This window comes from Octopus sinensis, linkage group LG13, assembly GCF_006345805.1.
Source record: "Octopus sinensis linkage group LG13, ASM634580v1, whole genome shotgun sequence".
Classification (NCBI taxonomy): domain Eukaryota; kingdom Metazoa; phylum Mollusca; class Cephalopoda; order Octopoda; family Octopodidae; genus Octopus; species Octopus sinensis.
Window position 1 is genome coordinate 20,504,903 of NC_043009.1, and position 15,755 is coordinate 20,520,657.

General features: G+C 39.2%; 1 protein-coding gene across 3 annotated transcripts in view; it reads left to right on the forward strand.

The window, feature by feature from the left end:
* The window catches only part of LOC115218417 (protein Hook homolog 3), an 89,066-nt gene that overhangs the window by 11,465 nt on the left and 61,846 nt on the right, over nt 1–15,755 (forward strand). For all 3 annotated transcript variants that reach the window (XM_029788218.2, XM_029788219.2, XM_036508200.1), the window contains exon 2: nt 6,213–6,298. In XM_029788218.2, the coding sequence (XP_029644078.1) occupies nt 6,213–6,298 (86 nt within the window). The remainder of the gene's footprint in view (nt 1–6,212; nt 6,299–15,755) is intronic.

Genomic DNA, 15,755 nt, shown 5'->3' on the forward strand with positions numbered 1-15,755 from the left:
ACAAGGATTGAGATGCCTGGCACTGGACCCATACTCTGCAGCAGAAGTGTTAAGACCGCTCCCTCTAATGGTACCATGTAAAAGCACCCATGTGGTTCCACATAAAAGCGCCCATGTGAAGCCTCATAAAATCACCTGTGTGGTTCCATGTAAAACTGCCCATGTGGCACCATGTAAAAGTGCCTGTGCAGTGCCACATAAAAGTACCCAGCACACTCTGTAGAATGGATGGTTTAGGTAGGCATCCAGCCATAGAAACCAGGCCAAATCAGACTGGAGTCTGGTGCAGCTCCCCAACTTGCCAGCTCTGGTCAAACTGTCCAACCCATGCCAGCATGGACAATGGACCTTCAATGATGATGATGATGATGATGATTAAAAGATGAAATTTAAGTATGGTTTCTTACAAATAAGACTCAGATGTTATTGTTTAACCCAACGATCTACCCTGGTTTTGCTGATTTTACAATGATCACAGGCGTTCCATAGTTTGATCGTCCCATTTTTTTTTAACATAGTATATCTTGGAGTACATCATCCAAAATGTCCTACATTAAAATAGTAGGGTGTGATTTGAGGGGGATTTGGCTGCTATTTTTACCAAATCAAGCAACCACTTAGAAAATGTCTCCTTGTTATTGAGGATGAATTGAGAAGTGATGTTCGTTTATTTCCCAGGAACATTAATAATCTTAAGTAAATGAAACAGCAGCTGTTATTTGAGAGCCAAAGCTGGTTTGAGAAGCGAGTAAAGAATTGAAAGTGACCCACTTTTATTGGACATTGAAGTGTGTCTAACTAAACATATGTTTCACTTAGTCATGAATGTAGCAGTTTGTGGCAGCACTAATCTTTTGATAATCTATTATTAGTATTAACAACCTTGAAGAATTTTGGCATTTTGTCCTTTATACAAGATATAGTCCATGAATCTATCAACAAGGAACTTATAGAGGAGGCTGTCTCTCTATAAACTGCTAGAAACACAAGCTGAACCTCTTTTAGATCACACATTACTGTCTTTAAAAAAATAAAATGAAGGATATATTTTATATTATGTCTGAAAAAACAGGCAAAACGATGACTACGTGCAGAAGAGCATCAGTCCTAAGTCTGCTGGACGAAGGTTAAATTGTGGCTAGAACACTTAATTTTTATGGAGGACTGTAACTCTGGATAACAATTCACTTGGACTGACAATCTAACTTCTCTCATCACTAAAATCTGGATATAAAATAATGATGGTGTTTTTTTATTGTCCAATTTGTTCCTAGTTTTGAGAAATGTAACAATTTGCACACGTCATCAAATAGTTTGGGTGTTTTGTTTTTTTTTCCATAAATTTTTAATTTTTTACTCCTCTCACACCTCCCCATAAAAATGTTTAAATTCTCAACTTGGTGATACACCTGGTTAAAGTTCATGTTTTATAAATCTCTGTTTATAAAATATACATTAGTTTCATTCTAAAGTAATCTTTTTTTTTTTTCAAGTCATGTGACATTTTTAAGATGCAGACATTTTAATATTTTTTTTTTATTAGATTACATTACAAAAAAAAAACTATTTTAAACTTTAAAAAGTAGGAATTGTAAATAGCCACTGTGGTGAAGGAGTTATTAAATCTGTTTTTACCCGTGAGGAATTTCTGGCTTTCATAGGTTTATGTATATATATGTATGACATATAGTTATGACATTCAAATAATTGTATTGTTTCCTTCAATTGTTTGCTATATTTAACTTAAGAATAAACAGCTAACAATGGAGTGCTTTGTGATGGAAACAGCATTTGTGCTAGCAAAGAACATTTACTTGTAAAATTCTCCGTGCAATTTAGGTCTATATAAATATGTCAGGGACCAAAGGTAATTTTAATTGACTCTGCCTTCTGTCCTTGAAAAAAAATGTTGACGTTTTGTGCCTATGGGAGGACTCAGTAGATATGTCAGCATAGGGAAAAAATGAGATGAGTGAACAGACAGGCATGGCTATGGGGTTCACTTCACAATCCTGTGGTTTCGGGTTCGATCCCCCTGCACAGCACCTTGTCCAAGTGTCTTCTGCTATAGCCCTGAACTAATTAATACCTTGTGAATGAATTTGATAGACATAAGCTGTTCAAAGTTCATTGTTAGGATTGGGGGGTCTATACATGTACTTGTGTGTCAATGTTTACATTCTACAGTCATCCAAAGATTTTCATTGCTATGGATGGTGACATTTGTTGACGTTTCCCTGCCAACAAATCCCCCAGAAGCTCTGTACTTTCTAAGACAAGTGGAATGAGAATTCCCTTACCTGACTTTCAGGTAAGGGTTAGAGACTTGAAGGGCATCTCGTTGCAAAACAATACCTCAGTAATATGTATTTGTCTAACCCAAGCTAGCATGGAGAAAAAGGCATATCACAAATGACTGATAGTGTCGAAGGAGATTTCAAATGAGAAATACCAGAGAAGTAGTGAAGATCAATCTTGGGATGTTGGACTTCACTAAGGAGTTGAAATGGACCTGTCCAACTCATAGTGGCATGGAAAGGTAGCCATGAAATTATTATTGTTGATGAGGAGGACCTCACTTTAATAATCCCCACCCTCATATAATTACCCCTACCATCACCACCCCTATACTCCATATATTTTTTTGTACTTCCTATATTCATCTTCTCCACATTAACACAGTGTGTAACAATATCATCACCATCATCATTCAGATGGAATTCATTGAGAAAGATTTTCTACGGCCAAATGCCTTTCTGTTGCCAACTTTCACCTGTTTCCAAGCAAGGTCATATTTCCCCATGGCCAGACATTTTTTTCTTTTTTCAGATAATGAATGATATTGCTTGTATTGTGGTAACACTTGTTTACAACCATCACTTGATGTCAAGACATGTTCTTTCAGTTTTCACCGTACCAGATTCACTCACAAGGCTTCAGATGGCCCAATGCTATAGTAGAAGACATGTGCCCAAGATGCTGAACAGTGATTGAAATCGAACCTGCATGGTTAATGATGATGTTGCTTGGAAGGGCAATGAAGGAACATATGGAAAACTGAAATAAAGCCAGCATGTATATGGCTGCTGGTTGACAGATCAAATGAGGATATTTTATCCTGACACCATTTCCATACTTGATGCTAAAACACTTTTATATTTAAATTATAAGGTTAAACTTTCTAGAAATAGTAAAATAGTTTTATAAAGTTAATCTGACATTTACATATTTACAAGAATCTGTGTTGAAGACTTATCAGTAAAATACTAAATACTCTCTCTACTTTATACATTTGTGTATGTTACTCTGGTACTGAAAATATATAAAAGCCTCCTATCCTGTTTATATTTTCTATGGCTGATATCCCAATAATTTTATGTTAAGTCTGTTTTGGGGCTCCTTTAGTCCTCCCACCTCTGTTGTAATGCCAATGATAGCATGAGGAAAAGGTACCTCACTCACACTGTATGACATACACTGCACAAACAAAGTTGACTGGGTGTTTCTCTGTCGTTGCTGTTGTGTGAACTGGATAACATATGGACCGTGACCAGAGTGACTAGAAAAGACCGGTGGGGGGGGGCATGGAAAGGAAGAAGGAAAAAAAACAACTGACATAAATTGACGCTAATGATGTGTGTGTGTGTGTGTGTGTGTGATCACAGTCATCATTTAACATCCATTTACCAAACTAGTATGGGTTGGACAGTTTGACAGGAGCTGGCAAGTCAGAAGACTATGCCAAGCTTGATTGTCTGCATAAACACGATGTGTATCGTCACCATCATCATCATTTTACACCCTGCATCCCATGCTGGCGTGCCTTGGAGTACATATACATATAATGTATATGTGCTTAGGAAACTGTCCCCAACATACTCTCAGCTGGCCCATGGAAGTATTAAAATGATGACGATGATGATATACAAAACACACACATACACATCATGAAGTATGTCTACATGTGTATGTTTGTGTGTTATCATCATCCTTATCATCGTTTAACATCTGCTTTCTATGCTGGCATGGGTTGGACATACCCGATTATTCTGTCCGTTTTCCTCCCCCTCCTTCCCTTTCTCCCTCCTATCATTATATGTATTCATCCTCTTGATTCCTCCAACACATACACACACAATATCTTCTCCACAAACCCATCCTGCATACACACTTTAAATTTTTTCCTCTTCATTTCCTCCCAGTACTTTCCTAACAACAAGGTCTGATGGACACAATGTAAAAGCATGACTTTGATGCAAGTCTGACAAGGTGCCTCTCCAAGGCCCAAAAACACGAATATTACATAATTTTTCTTTTAAATAAACTGGCATTACAAATGGAGACAATACGAAAACATGTGTAACTTATAACTAAAGATATGTTAAAGAATTTTCTTTGTCTTCTTCTTTTCATTGGTCATCATCATCATCATCATCATTTAAAGTCTGCTTTCCATGCTAGCATGGGTTGGACAATTTGACTGAGGACTGACGAACCAGATGGCTGCACCAGGCTCCAATCTGATCTGGCAGAGTTTCTACAGCTGGATGCCCTTCCTAACGCCAACCACTCCAAGAGTGTAGTGGGTGCTTTTACATGCCACCGGCACGAGGGCCAGTCAGGCAGTACTGGCAACGGCCACGTTCAAATGGTGTTTTTTACATGCCACCTGCACAGGAGCCAGTCCAGCGGCACTGGCAACGACCTCACTTGAAACCTCTGTGTTCCATGCTAGAGTGGGTCAGACAGTTGAACTGGTTCCAATGGGCCCAAGGACTGCATCATGTTCCAATGTCTGTTTTAACATGATTTCTCTGGCCTGATGTTCCTGATAATGCAAAACAGGAGAATAGTAATGATGACCCTTCCCAATCTCCTAGGTAACAAAACTTACCAGCTTCTTCTAGCGAGTCATCCAAGCATTTAAGAGAAACTATTTCCAGTGTGCTTCTAGTGCATACTGCTCCAGTGCGTCCCTCACAAAGTTTACCTTCTCAGATAGTCTGCTTGTGGCTCCACTGCATCTCTTATGTGTCCATAATTTCTATTGGGTACAATGTATACTTATCACAGGAGACCTACTTTTTCTTTGTGTCACCAATAGCCTCACTATGTTAAGGAGATTTAATAAGACTGAAATATAACCAGAGTTATCACCCCTGTCTACTAAATGTCAAACTATTCTCACTGTATATTTCCAATTTCAATTTTAAAAGACTCTGGAGTGTCATCTCATTACAGTTTTACAGCCAAAACGTTGTGTTAACAAACAAGATGAGGACAAATATCTATCAAATGTAAATAATTCCTCATCTCTTAAATATAGAACTGTATTATCTAATTGGTACGGAGCCGACATTAGACTTTGGAACCAAAACTAATACCACCTGGCTTGAAGGAAGGATAGGAAAATATTAGATTTATAAGCCCTAAAATTCACTCCATAATTGCATATGGCATAGTGGTTAAGAGCACGGGCTACTAACCCCAAGATTCCGAGTTCAATTCCAGGCAGTGGCCTGAATAATAATAATAGCAACAACATTGAAACATGCCCAGGTTCAAAACTTCCCCAAGACATCTGATGAAGACCGGAGGGTATATATCAGCCGAAACATTATGTTAACAACAAATAAGATGAGAACAAATATCTGTCAAATGTAAATATTGTACATTAGTTAGTTATCTCCCTTTGCGTTTATTAAACAATGTTCACCAATGTTTACCTCACACAGTCTTGATAGTGTTGGTTCATTGATGTTATTGTGCTGGCTACAGTATGTTAGCCCATATTTTCAGTATTTGGGTTGTTATATGATATCACGGTATTTGTAGGCTCCTTGATAACAGCATTCAAAAGAAATCAATCACAAAATATTCTGATTGATCTGTGTTGAATATGAAAACATTACGGACATAATTAAGATGGCTTAATATATTCTACCTCACTTACCTGAAAAGCTAACATTAGATTCAATGTGTTTTAAGAAATAATTTGTGATGACTGTTTCTTAGTATTAAAATTCAATAATGGAGTATTCAAATGGAGTGGTGAGCACCCTTAGAATGATTGACGTTTGTCGAGAAGCTAAATTCTTCATTGCAGTCTTTGAGAATATAATGAAAAATTTAACTTCTTAACAAGGTTGTTTGAGCTTGTTGATTTTTGTTATTTTTTTTTTTAATCCTTGACTATTTTGTCTCTTCCTCAGCTTGATACCTTCAATATTGAAGCTCCATACCACAATACGGAAGAATTAAGCACTGGAATTGCCATGTCGCAAATCTTAAATAAAATGTAAGTTTCACTCTTTTTGTTTTTACCATTTACTCAGCTGAGTGACACTCGTGTGCAGTAAGTGCCACTTAGTATAGAGAAAATACTAAAATAATGATGACAATTACAAAGAAAAACAAAATGATGATAATTACAATAGTTTTCTTGGTGCTAATTAGAATTGTTTAATGAAAGATGGTCATGTGTTTACATGTAACTATGGCAGAATTGTTACAGCTTCAGAGAAAATGCCTTATGGTACACTCGTTGAGGTCAATTTTAACTTTCATTCTTCTGGGGTCAGTAAAATAAATGACCAGTGAAATACTGAGTCAATTTATTCAGCTTGCCCATCCCTTTCATTCAGTTTATGATCCTGTGTCCTATATTAGAAACCATAATTACTGGATATAATTAATTATTTTATGTCAATTTAATTTACTTTTATGATGATGATGTAATCATAACTGTCTGAGAGAGAATGTATGTCAGCCTGCAGAACACCTGTACAGCAATGAGCTCTTGGATAAGACACAGTCCACTTAGCTGTACATGGGTACCATGAGGTGGTACAGGCCTGTAGCAGCAATTTTTAGCTTGTAATATCAGGTTCAAATTATTCCATGAATGTGGAATTATTTGAATTTTATTTTCAACACGAAAAGACACATTAGATAATGTAGTCCTCACGCACATGCACCCCCCACCTAAAAATGAGTTGGTCACAAATGGAGCACTGTTAATCATAAGTCTGTTTAAAGGTGAATCTTGATTTATGTGAAACAGTGATAACATGATCCTGTTGCTTATAAGTTTGCTAAACCTCACCAACTCCCCATCCTATACAGAACTTGAGGCTAGTAGAATTGTGTTTATGATGGCTGGGCTCTAAATACATTAGTGATTGGTCCTTTAGTAACTGATGTGGCACTCTTCAACATGGTCGACTACACCTGTTTCTACTACAGTATAAAAACATTCAACAAAGATACCTTGTTTTTTTTAATCAGTACAGAAAAAAAAATGAAGGAAGAAGCAAGTCTTTGGTACCAAAGTACCATCATCATCATAAATGTTCTTTAGTTACAACCCACTCGTGGTGTGATGTCTACTATTTATATCATTTAGATTGCTGGTCTCCTCATCTTGATTGTTGATTTCACTACATTTCAGCACTATTGTATGTCTTGTGTTGAATTTGGTTGTTGTATCAGAATCTCAAGCCTAACCGTTTCTTTGATCCACGGGGAGTCCACTGTCTTCATTCCACTCTCTGTAATGAGATGCAAAGAGTGAAGTGAGAACAGGGGACCCCTGTAGATTATATAAAAGATTTTTAGGTATGAAATTCCAATACAACAACCAAGTTCAACACAAAACACCTGAAGCAGGCTGGAGCATACAACAGCCAAAACGTCATGGAATCAATAATCAAGATGAAGAGAGCAGCAATCCGACTGATATAAACTATGGACATAATATCAATTCCATGTCTCAGCAACATAGAATTGTAACACTTGCTCTGGATTAAATCAAGATAACAGCTCGTTAATCTGAGGATGGGATCTAAGCATATTTTGTTCCTATTTCTAGCATGTCAGGCTCTCATTGGCTCAATAAATCTTGAGGAGTGTTTGGTGGAATTTATTAATCTTAGATAGAAAATGTTGATAATTTTTGGAATGAGTTATTAAGAGAACCATCTTGTCAGTGCCATGATGTATATATTTGTCAAATTAAGAATAAAACTGGAACAGGAAATCAGCTGTCACGAAATAAATGTGTTGAAGCTGGCACCTGCGTGATAATTAGTTGTGTTGTGTTGTGTTGGTTGGAATATACGGAGAAAACACTGAAAGAGCCCAATATATTTGGGTCTGTGATCTTGCCTCTGCAAATGCAAAGTATTCAATGAAGTGGCTGTGTGGTAAGTAGCTTGCTTACCAACCACATGGTTCTGGGTTCAGTCCCACTGCGTGGCACCTTGGGCAAGGGTCTTCTGCTATAGCCTCGGGCCAACCAAAGCTTGTGAATGGATTTGGTAAATGGATACTGAAAGAGCCCCATATATTTGGTCTGTGATCTTGCCTCTGCAAATGCAAAGTATTCAATGAAGTGGCTGTGTGGTAAGTAGCTTGCTTACCAACCACATGGTTCTGGGTTCAGTCCCACTGCGTGGCACCTTGGGCAAGTGTCTTCTGCTATAGCCTCGGGCCAACCAAAGCCTTGTGAATGGATTTGGTAAATGGATACTGAAAGAAGCCCGTCGTATATATATATATATATATATATATATATGTGTGTGTGTGTGTATGTGTGTCTGTGTTTATCCCCCAACATCGCTTGACAACCAATGCTGGTGTGTTTACGTCCTCGTAACTTAGCGGTTTGGTTAAAGAGACTGATAGAATAAGTCCTGGGGTCGATTTGCTCGACTAATGGTGGTGCTCCAGCATGGTCACAGTCAAATGACTGAAACAAGTAAAAGAGAATGTATACCTAAGATGTGTACATGTTCACGCGCGCGCACACACATACACACACACACATCTATGATGGTGATGACATATACGTATGTACATGTGTATGCCTGTGCATATGAATGTATGTATGAATATTGATACTAACACCTGGGAAGGTGTTGTATCAGATGGGGAGTTGTGGAGGAATCTGATTGCTATTGATGTTAAAGAATTCATGAATGACAGGGTAGCATACATTGAGTTGAAAAAGTGTTGGTAAATATACGGAAGATATGAATCCTCTCCGTGAGAAGGGTAGGAAAGAGGCTGTTTTGTGTGATCAGTGTGGTCATGTCTGCTTTTGAAAGGCAGGCTTACTCAGCCACCAAGCATTGTCACAAAGGTCACCTGTCTACCATTGTGATATCTGGCATGTTTTCTCGTGCACCTTATGTGAGGAGCAGAATGTGAAGATGTGTTGCTCAGTGGTTAGGTTCATGCGTTCGACTCTCAGCAGGGCATTGTGTCCTTGAGCAAGACACTTTATTTCACATTGCTGTAGTCTACTCAGCTGGTAAACTGAATATTACCGTGGGTGATTTTTTGAAGGGCCAACGTGTCACAAACTTACTGATCTCCCTAAGTAACTAATTGAGAGGGGATGGGTTGACTTGTAATCCGTGTGGAATGACTTGTTGACCTTGCAGACCATATGAGATGACATCAGTTTGGTGGGGACCAATTGTGAGATGTTTCTTAGAGTGAAATGGGCTTAGGAAGTGGTTTTACTGTCATGAATCAACTTCTACCATGTATGTATGTGGATGCATGTAACAAAATCGTATTTTAATATTATTTTGTTTTATTTTTATGAAAAACATTTTGAAAGAAGGTATATGTACCCTTGCTGTATGCACCATGCTTCAGTTATATGCTCTGACTTAATCAGAGCCTAGAATCGGTACCAATCCAGCATCTGTTTAAAGGAAAGCAAATAATTTTGATGTGCGATAGAGCATAACCACAAATTTGTGTCATCATTGCTGATAGGTGTTAATCCATTATCCAAAATACACTAATTAGTTCATCAGTAATTAATTAAACTAATAATGGTAGACAGCCTAGCATTTTGTCATCAACACATATTAAAATACAATCTTGTTATCATGGCCAACATTATATGTTACTATACAAAGTAGACCATAGAGCCTCTATATGGTCACTAGAAATAGCAGTCAAATCTATTTCAAATCACATTCCATTATTGTAAACAAGAAAGGACTTATTAGATAATGTTATCTTACATGCATACCTCATAAAATGGGGAGAAAGTCATGGTTGGCTCCCACCTTAAACATCTTAAGTTTGTTGAATCAGAACTGAACAAGGAGTAACCAACAACAACAAAATCCACTTCTAATTAACAAATTGCTGATAGACTAATCAATTAACAAGAAGAATGTCATTATATACGAAAATGTTTTAGCCTTGTTTTGTTGATCTGATTAACAACTTGCTAATTTAATCCTCTCCAATAATCAACCTTGACATGCTTAGTTATTATGATTTTATCATAGGAAGTCTTTGTTTCTTGTTTGATTTCCATTCTGATATGAGGTTTATTTCCTGCCCACGCTGCGAGACTCTACACACAGCATACATCTCCCTCATCACCTTGCTTCCTACTGAAGCGGGAATTAAGAAATGCCTTTAACAGCGTTAGGTATGGCCTTGTCCTGAAGATGTGTCTAAGATGTACTCCCTCTTTACACCCACTTACATACATCTCAGGTCACTCATGGCTGCTGACAGCAGGATCACTTCTTTCTCAGGTGTCCAGTATGGTCATCCTCTTGGTCTGCTCCTTTTCACATTGTCTGTTGTTGATATTGCCTAGTCAGTCTACTCATCCTTCAATGTCTAGTACCTGGATGATGCGACCCCGGGTGGCTTGCCTGAGTCTGTTGTTGGAGACCTTCAGCAGGTTATCCCAGCCCTAAAGCTTCTCAGGCTTGAGATAATCCTGTCCAAGTTGGAGGTGATAAATGTGAGCTATGGTGAGGCTGAATTCCAGGATGTCCTTTGCAGCACCTTGTCTGTCTTGACAGGGGCTCAGCTGACACCAAAGGATGCCATCTGCATTCTTAGCTCCCCAATTCTCCCGAAAGCCATAATGGAGTTCCTGAAGACCAAGCTTGTGGTCTTGTCCAGGATGACTAACAACTTGCACCTTATTGACATGCACCTGTGCTCTTCCTCTTGAGGAAATGTTTTGTGCTACCCAAGCCCCCCCCCCTTTTTTTGCTGTGCAGTATACCATGCCACCCTCTCAAAGACTACCTCGATATTAATAACACCATCTGGCACTGTGCTGAGCTGATCTACAATGTTAGTTTTGACAGTGCCAACTGGCAACAGGCTAAACAGCCTGTTAAATTTGGTGGCCTTGGTCTCTGTTCCACATTGGACCTGGCTCTGTTTACCTCTCTTTCCTCAGTCTCCTTCAGCTATGCTCTCGTTAGTGAGATACTCCACAGGATGGCCAAAGCAGCTGTGGCCCAGAAACTGGAGACAGCCCTAGCCGATTGGACCACTGAAGACCTTGCTGTCTCCCAGAATACTGATGCCCAATAGAACTGAGATGACACCAGATGCAAGTCAGTCTTGGGGCAAATTCAAACATCATTAGACCAGCACTGCCTTGCATGTCTCAATTCATTGCCCTCCTCATCTACCAGTGCCCTTCTGGATGATGAGTGCACTCATATCGGACTGACCCAATGCATAGTCTTTGCATTTTTGAGCTACTCAAATGGCATTGTGGAGCAGTAATTGATGAATTTGGCCTACATCCATTATTCTGAAGCCTCTCAGCATGGGCCAGTTCCTCTGACATGCCACTCTGAAGAACATTATTAGAAGGAATTTCAATGCAGCTGACTTCCTGTCTCAACTGGAGCCAGTAGATCTTGACCACAGGTATGGTAAGTGCCCCAAGCCTCTTCCCATCCTAGTGGGGCAGATCCCTAGTCTGGGATGCGACATGCAGCAACACATTCTGTGGTTCCAACTTTGCTGCACAGGCTGCAAACCCAGGTATCACCATCTGTAATGCAGTTCATTATGGAACTGAAGAATAAATTTGCTTTGCTTGAGGCAATTCCAAACTCCTTTTGGTTGTTTGATTTTATAGTTTGCAAGTGTCATATTTTGTTCTTGGGTTTGTCTTTGCCTTGTACAGGTGTTTTCAAAGTTTCAGCTTCACTTGTGACCTTACAAGCTGATGATCACTTGCAACATCAGCGCCTCTTATGACTCAGGTGTCTTTTATTTACATTGGATGAGTGTGTGGTTAATTTGATTTGTTGTTCTTTTATCTGGAGAGGTCCAGGTGTTTTTGTGAATGTCCTTGTGTGGGAATATAGTTCCAGTAATGACAAGATCATTCATCCTACAGAATTTTATGAGCCTTTTGCCATTGCTGTTGATGATTCCTGTTCCATGTTTACCCATTATTCTCTCATTCTCCTTATTATCTGCTCCAGCCTTGGCATTCATATCTCCAGTTACAATAACCATTTCATGTTTGTGCACATTCTCGACTACAGTTTTGCAGATGTTCATAGATGTTGTCTTTCACCTCATCCTTTGCATCCATTATACACATGGATGACTGTTAAATGAATTTGGAATAAAATCTGGCTGTGATGATTCTCTCATTCACTGGTTCCCATTCCATGAATTCAGCAGCTTTGGACATCATAAAAGCTACTCCACTGTGGTGTATTTCGTCTTTCCTACCAGAATAGATGACAGCTTCACCTGAGCTTACTCTGTGTAATATCTACAGTGCCCAGTGGTGCTAAAGTCCTCCCCTATTCTATATAATAATGTGTATGTGCATGGTACCTAGTGGTTCTATGTCGTATATGTGTAAGTCCTGAAGGTTTGATTGTGTATTTCTCTGCCCCATTCATTGTTAAGACTCGGTGTCATTATTATATACGTCCCTTAAATAATATCCAGCTGTCATTTTGAGGATTTTCTAACTGAACCAAACATTTTGCCAGTCGTCTTGGGAGACTGTTGTTGACTGCTTGTTAGACCATGCCTCTCAGTCAGTTAGGAAATCTGGTTAATATTTCACAGATGAGGCTTCATAAAACTGAAGCAGGTTCACAGTTGTTCCAAAACAGAATTATTTTCCACTGCTTTCTTCCTTCAGCACCATTCACTTTTTAATGAATTTACATTTTAGACTTTTCTTCCATGACCAAACTTAATATGTTAATGAAGCTAGTAAATTTCTTCCTAAGATCAAATTGTGTAGTAAGCGCACGCATGCACACACAGACACACGCGCACACACACACACAGAGGCAACAAGTGTAGAAACTACATATTTTTAAATTACATGTGTTGATAAATGTGGTAGTATTATGATTTCTGTTTACACTAGTGCTCTGTGTGTGTGTATTTGTATGTATGTTTGTATATATATACATATGATCACTTTGACCGACCAGTCCGTCAGGCGTCCATTTGACACCGCTGGTCACAGCACGCTGTCCACTCCTCTCTGGATCGCACCTTTCTCATCCACGTGATCCCAATCGTCCTCTTGAAATCGTCACTCCACTGTCGTGGAGGTCTTCCGGGTGGTCTATTCCACTCACGCGGGTACCACTTGACAACTGCGTGCGTCCACCGATTATCGGTGAGCCGGGCGACGTGTCCAGCCCATCTATACTTGCTGTGAGTATACTCTGCGATGACATCTCTCACGCCGGACTTCTTTCTGTTGATGTTGCTATTTATGTGCTCTCTCAACGAGATACCAAGCATTGACCTTTCCATGGCTCTTTGAGCCGTTATCAGTCTTTGCTCTTCTCTCTTTGTGGTAGCCCATGTTTCACTACCATATAACATTGCAGGCAGAACTGCACTGTTAATGAGGTTGGCGCGGGTGGTCCTGTCCAACCTTCCCTTGAGCACATCCCTTATGCCATTGAACGCCTTAGGCAAATTCCGGATGCACCACCGACATAGCTCTACTGTCATCACCCATACGAGTGCCGGTCGAGAAGGGAGTGAAGCATGGAGATACAATCTCCCCAAAACTTTTCACTGCATGTCTCGAACAGATCATCAGAGGCATCGAATGGCAAGGTGGTGTCAACATCAATGGCGAGCTCCTCACTCACCTCCATTTCGCTGACGACATCGTACTCATCGCTGAAAACATGGATCAGCTTCAGACCATGCTGACAGAGCTCGACATCAAAAGTTCTGCAGTAAGTCTCAAGATGAACCGCATGAAAACAAAGTTCATGCGGTCAGACAACGTACCAACAGGTCGAATGGTGATCGGCAGTGATGAAATAGAGGAAATGAGAGAATATGTCTACTGGGACAGGAAGAAAATATGTGCCAGGATATCAAAAAGGAGATCTCACGGAGAGTAAGGGCCGGATATATACATATATATATATATATATATATATATATATATATATATATATATATATATATATATATTTCTATGTCTCCGTGCATGATACAGCCTTAAGCCTTAAGAGAAAAAAAAAACTACACATTTATTGGATGGCCATTGACTCTCAAGAGTTCCATATATTTATATATATATATATATATATATATATTTATGTATGTATATATATGTAAAAGTATATATATATATAAGTATAAATATATATATATATATATTTATATATATATATATGTATATATATATTTATACCGGAGTAAACACATAAATGTGAAACAAGGTGGAAAAAAGAGTACTCAAATACCAGTGGTAGAGTAATATGCTTTATTTTAAGCAGCAGAAAATTCAACAAATTCAACAAAATCTGTAGATTTTGTTGAATTTTCTGCTGCTTAAAATAAAGTATATATATTTATATATATATATATGCATATATATATGTGTGTGTCTGTGTGTGTACATATGTATATATATGTAAAAGTATATATCTTTATATATAAAAGTGAGGTTGTGTGCTGTCTGTCTCCTACGATTTAGATTCCTAACTACTCCCACAGTTCTAGGACAGCACTCTACACCATATGAGATGTCATCGGGTGTACCACAGGGATCTGTCCTTGGTCCCCTCCTGTTTGTGGCATACATTAATGACATAGATGCCAATTTAAAGAATGCCACAGTATTGAAATATGCAGACGACATCAAGCTGTACCTTGAAATCAAGAGGACTGATCCTGATGTCTACAACTCTTTCCTGCAATCAGACCTAGACACAATGCAGCAATGGATCACAGACTGGCAACTGAAACTGGCTGTGGACAAGTGTACCACCATGCATTTTGGGAGAAAAAACCCTGCGTCCACATACTCCCTCCACAACACTGATATCAAGAAATCCTCTTGCGAGCGTGACCTAGGCATCACTGTCAGCAGTGATTTGCGTTGGACAAAGCATATCTCTAAAATTGTCAAGAAGGCCGAGGGTGTCTTGGCATCACTCAGCAAGACTTTTGTTAGCCGCTCTCCAGCCATCTATTTAAAACTGTATACAGCTCTGGTACGACCACACTTGGAATTCGCATCATCAGTTTGGAATCCCTATCTTGCTCAGAACATTGACCCTGGAATCTGTCCAGAGACGTGCAACCAAACGCATACCCTCCATCAGACACCTACCATATTCTGAGCGCCTTGTTTCCCTGGGCATGGATTCACTGAAGCTCCGGCGTCTGGCGACGGACTTGGGTAAACACCACTAGGTTATCAACCACCCACAACAACACTGAACACCTTTTGATCTCCATGTGTCTAACACACGTGGACATGCCTACAAAGTCAGAAAACAGCACAGCTCCCATGACTTTCGGAAACATTTTTTCACGCTCAGGGTTGCTGAAGCGTGGAATAAACTGCCTGCATCAGTTGTTGACTGCCATGACACTACATCCTTTAAGGCCCTCATGCTTCCCGAAATCCGTCGAAACTACACCTGATTATATATACACTT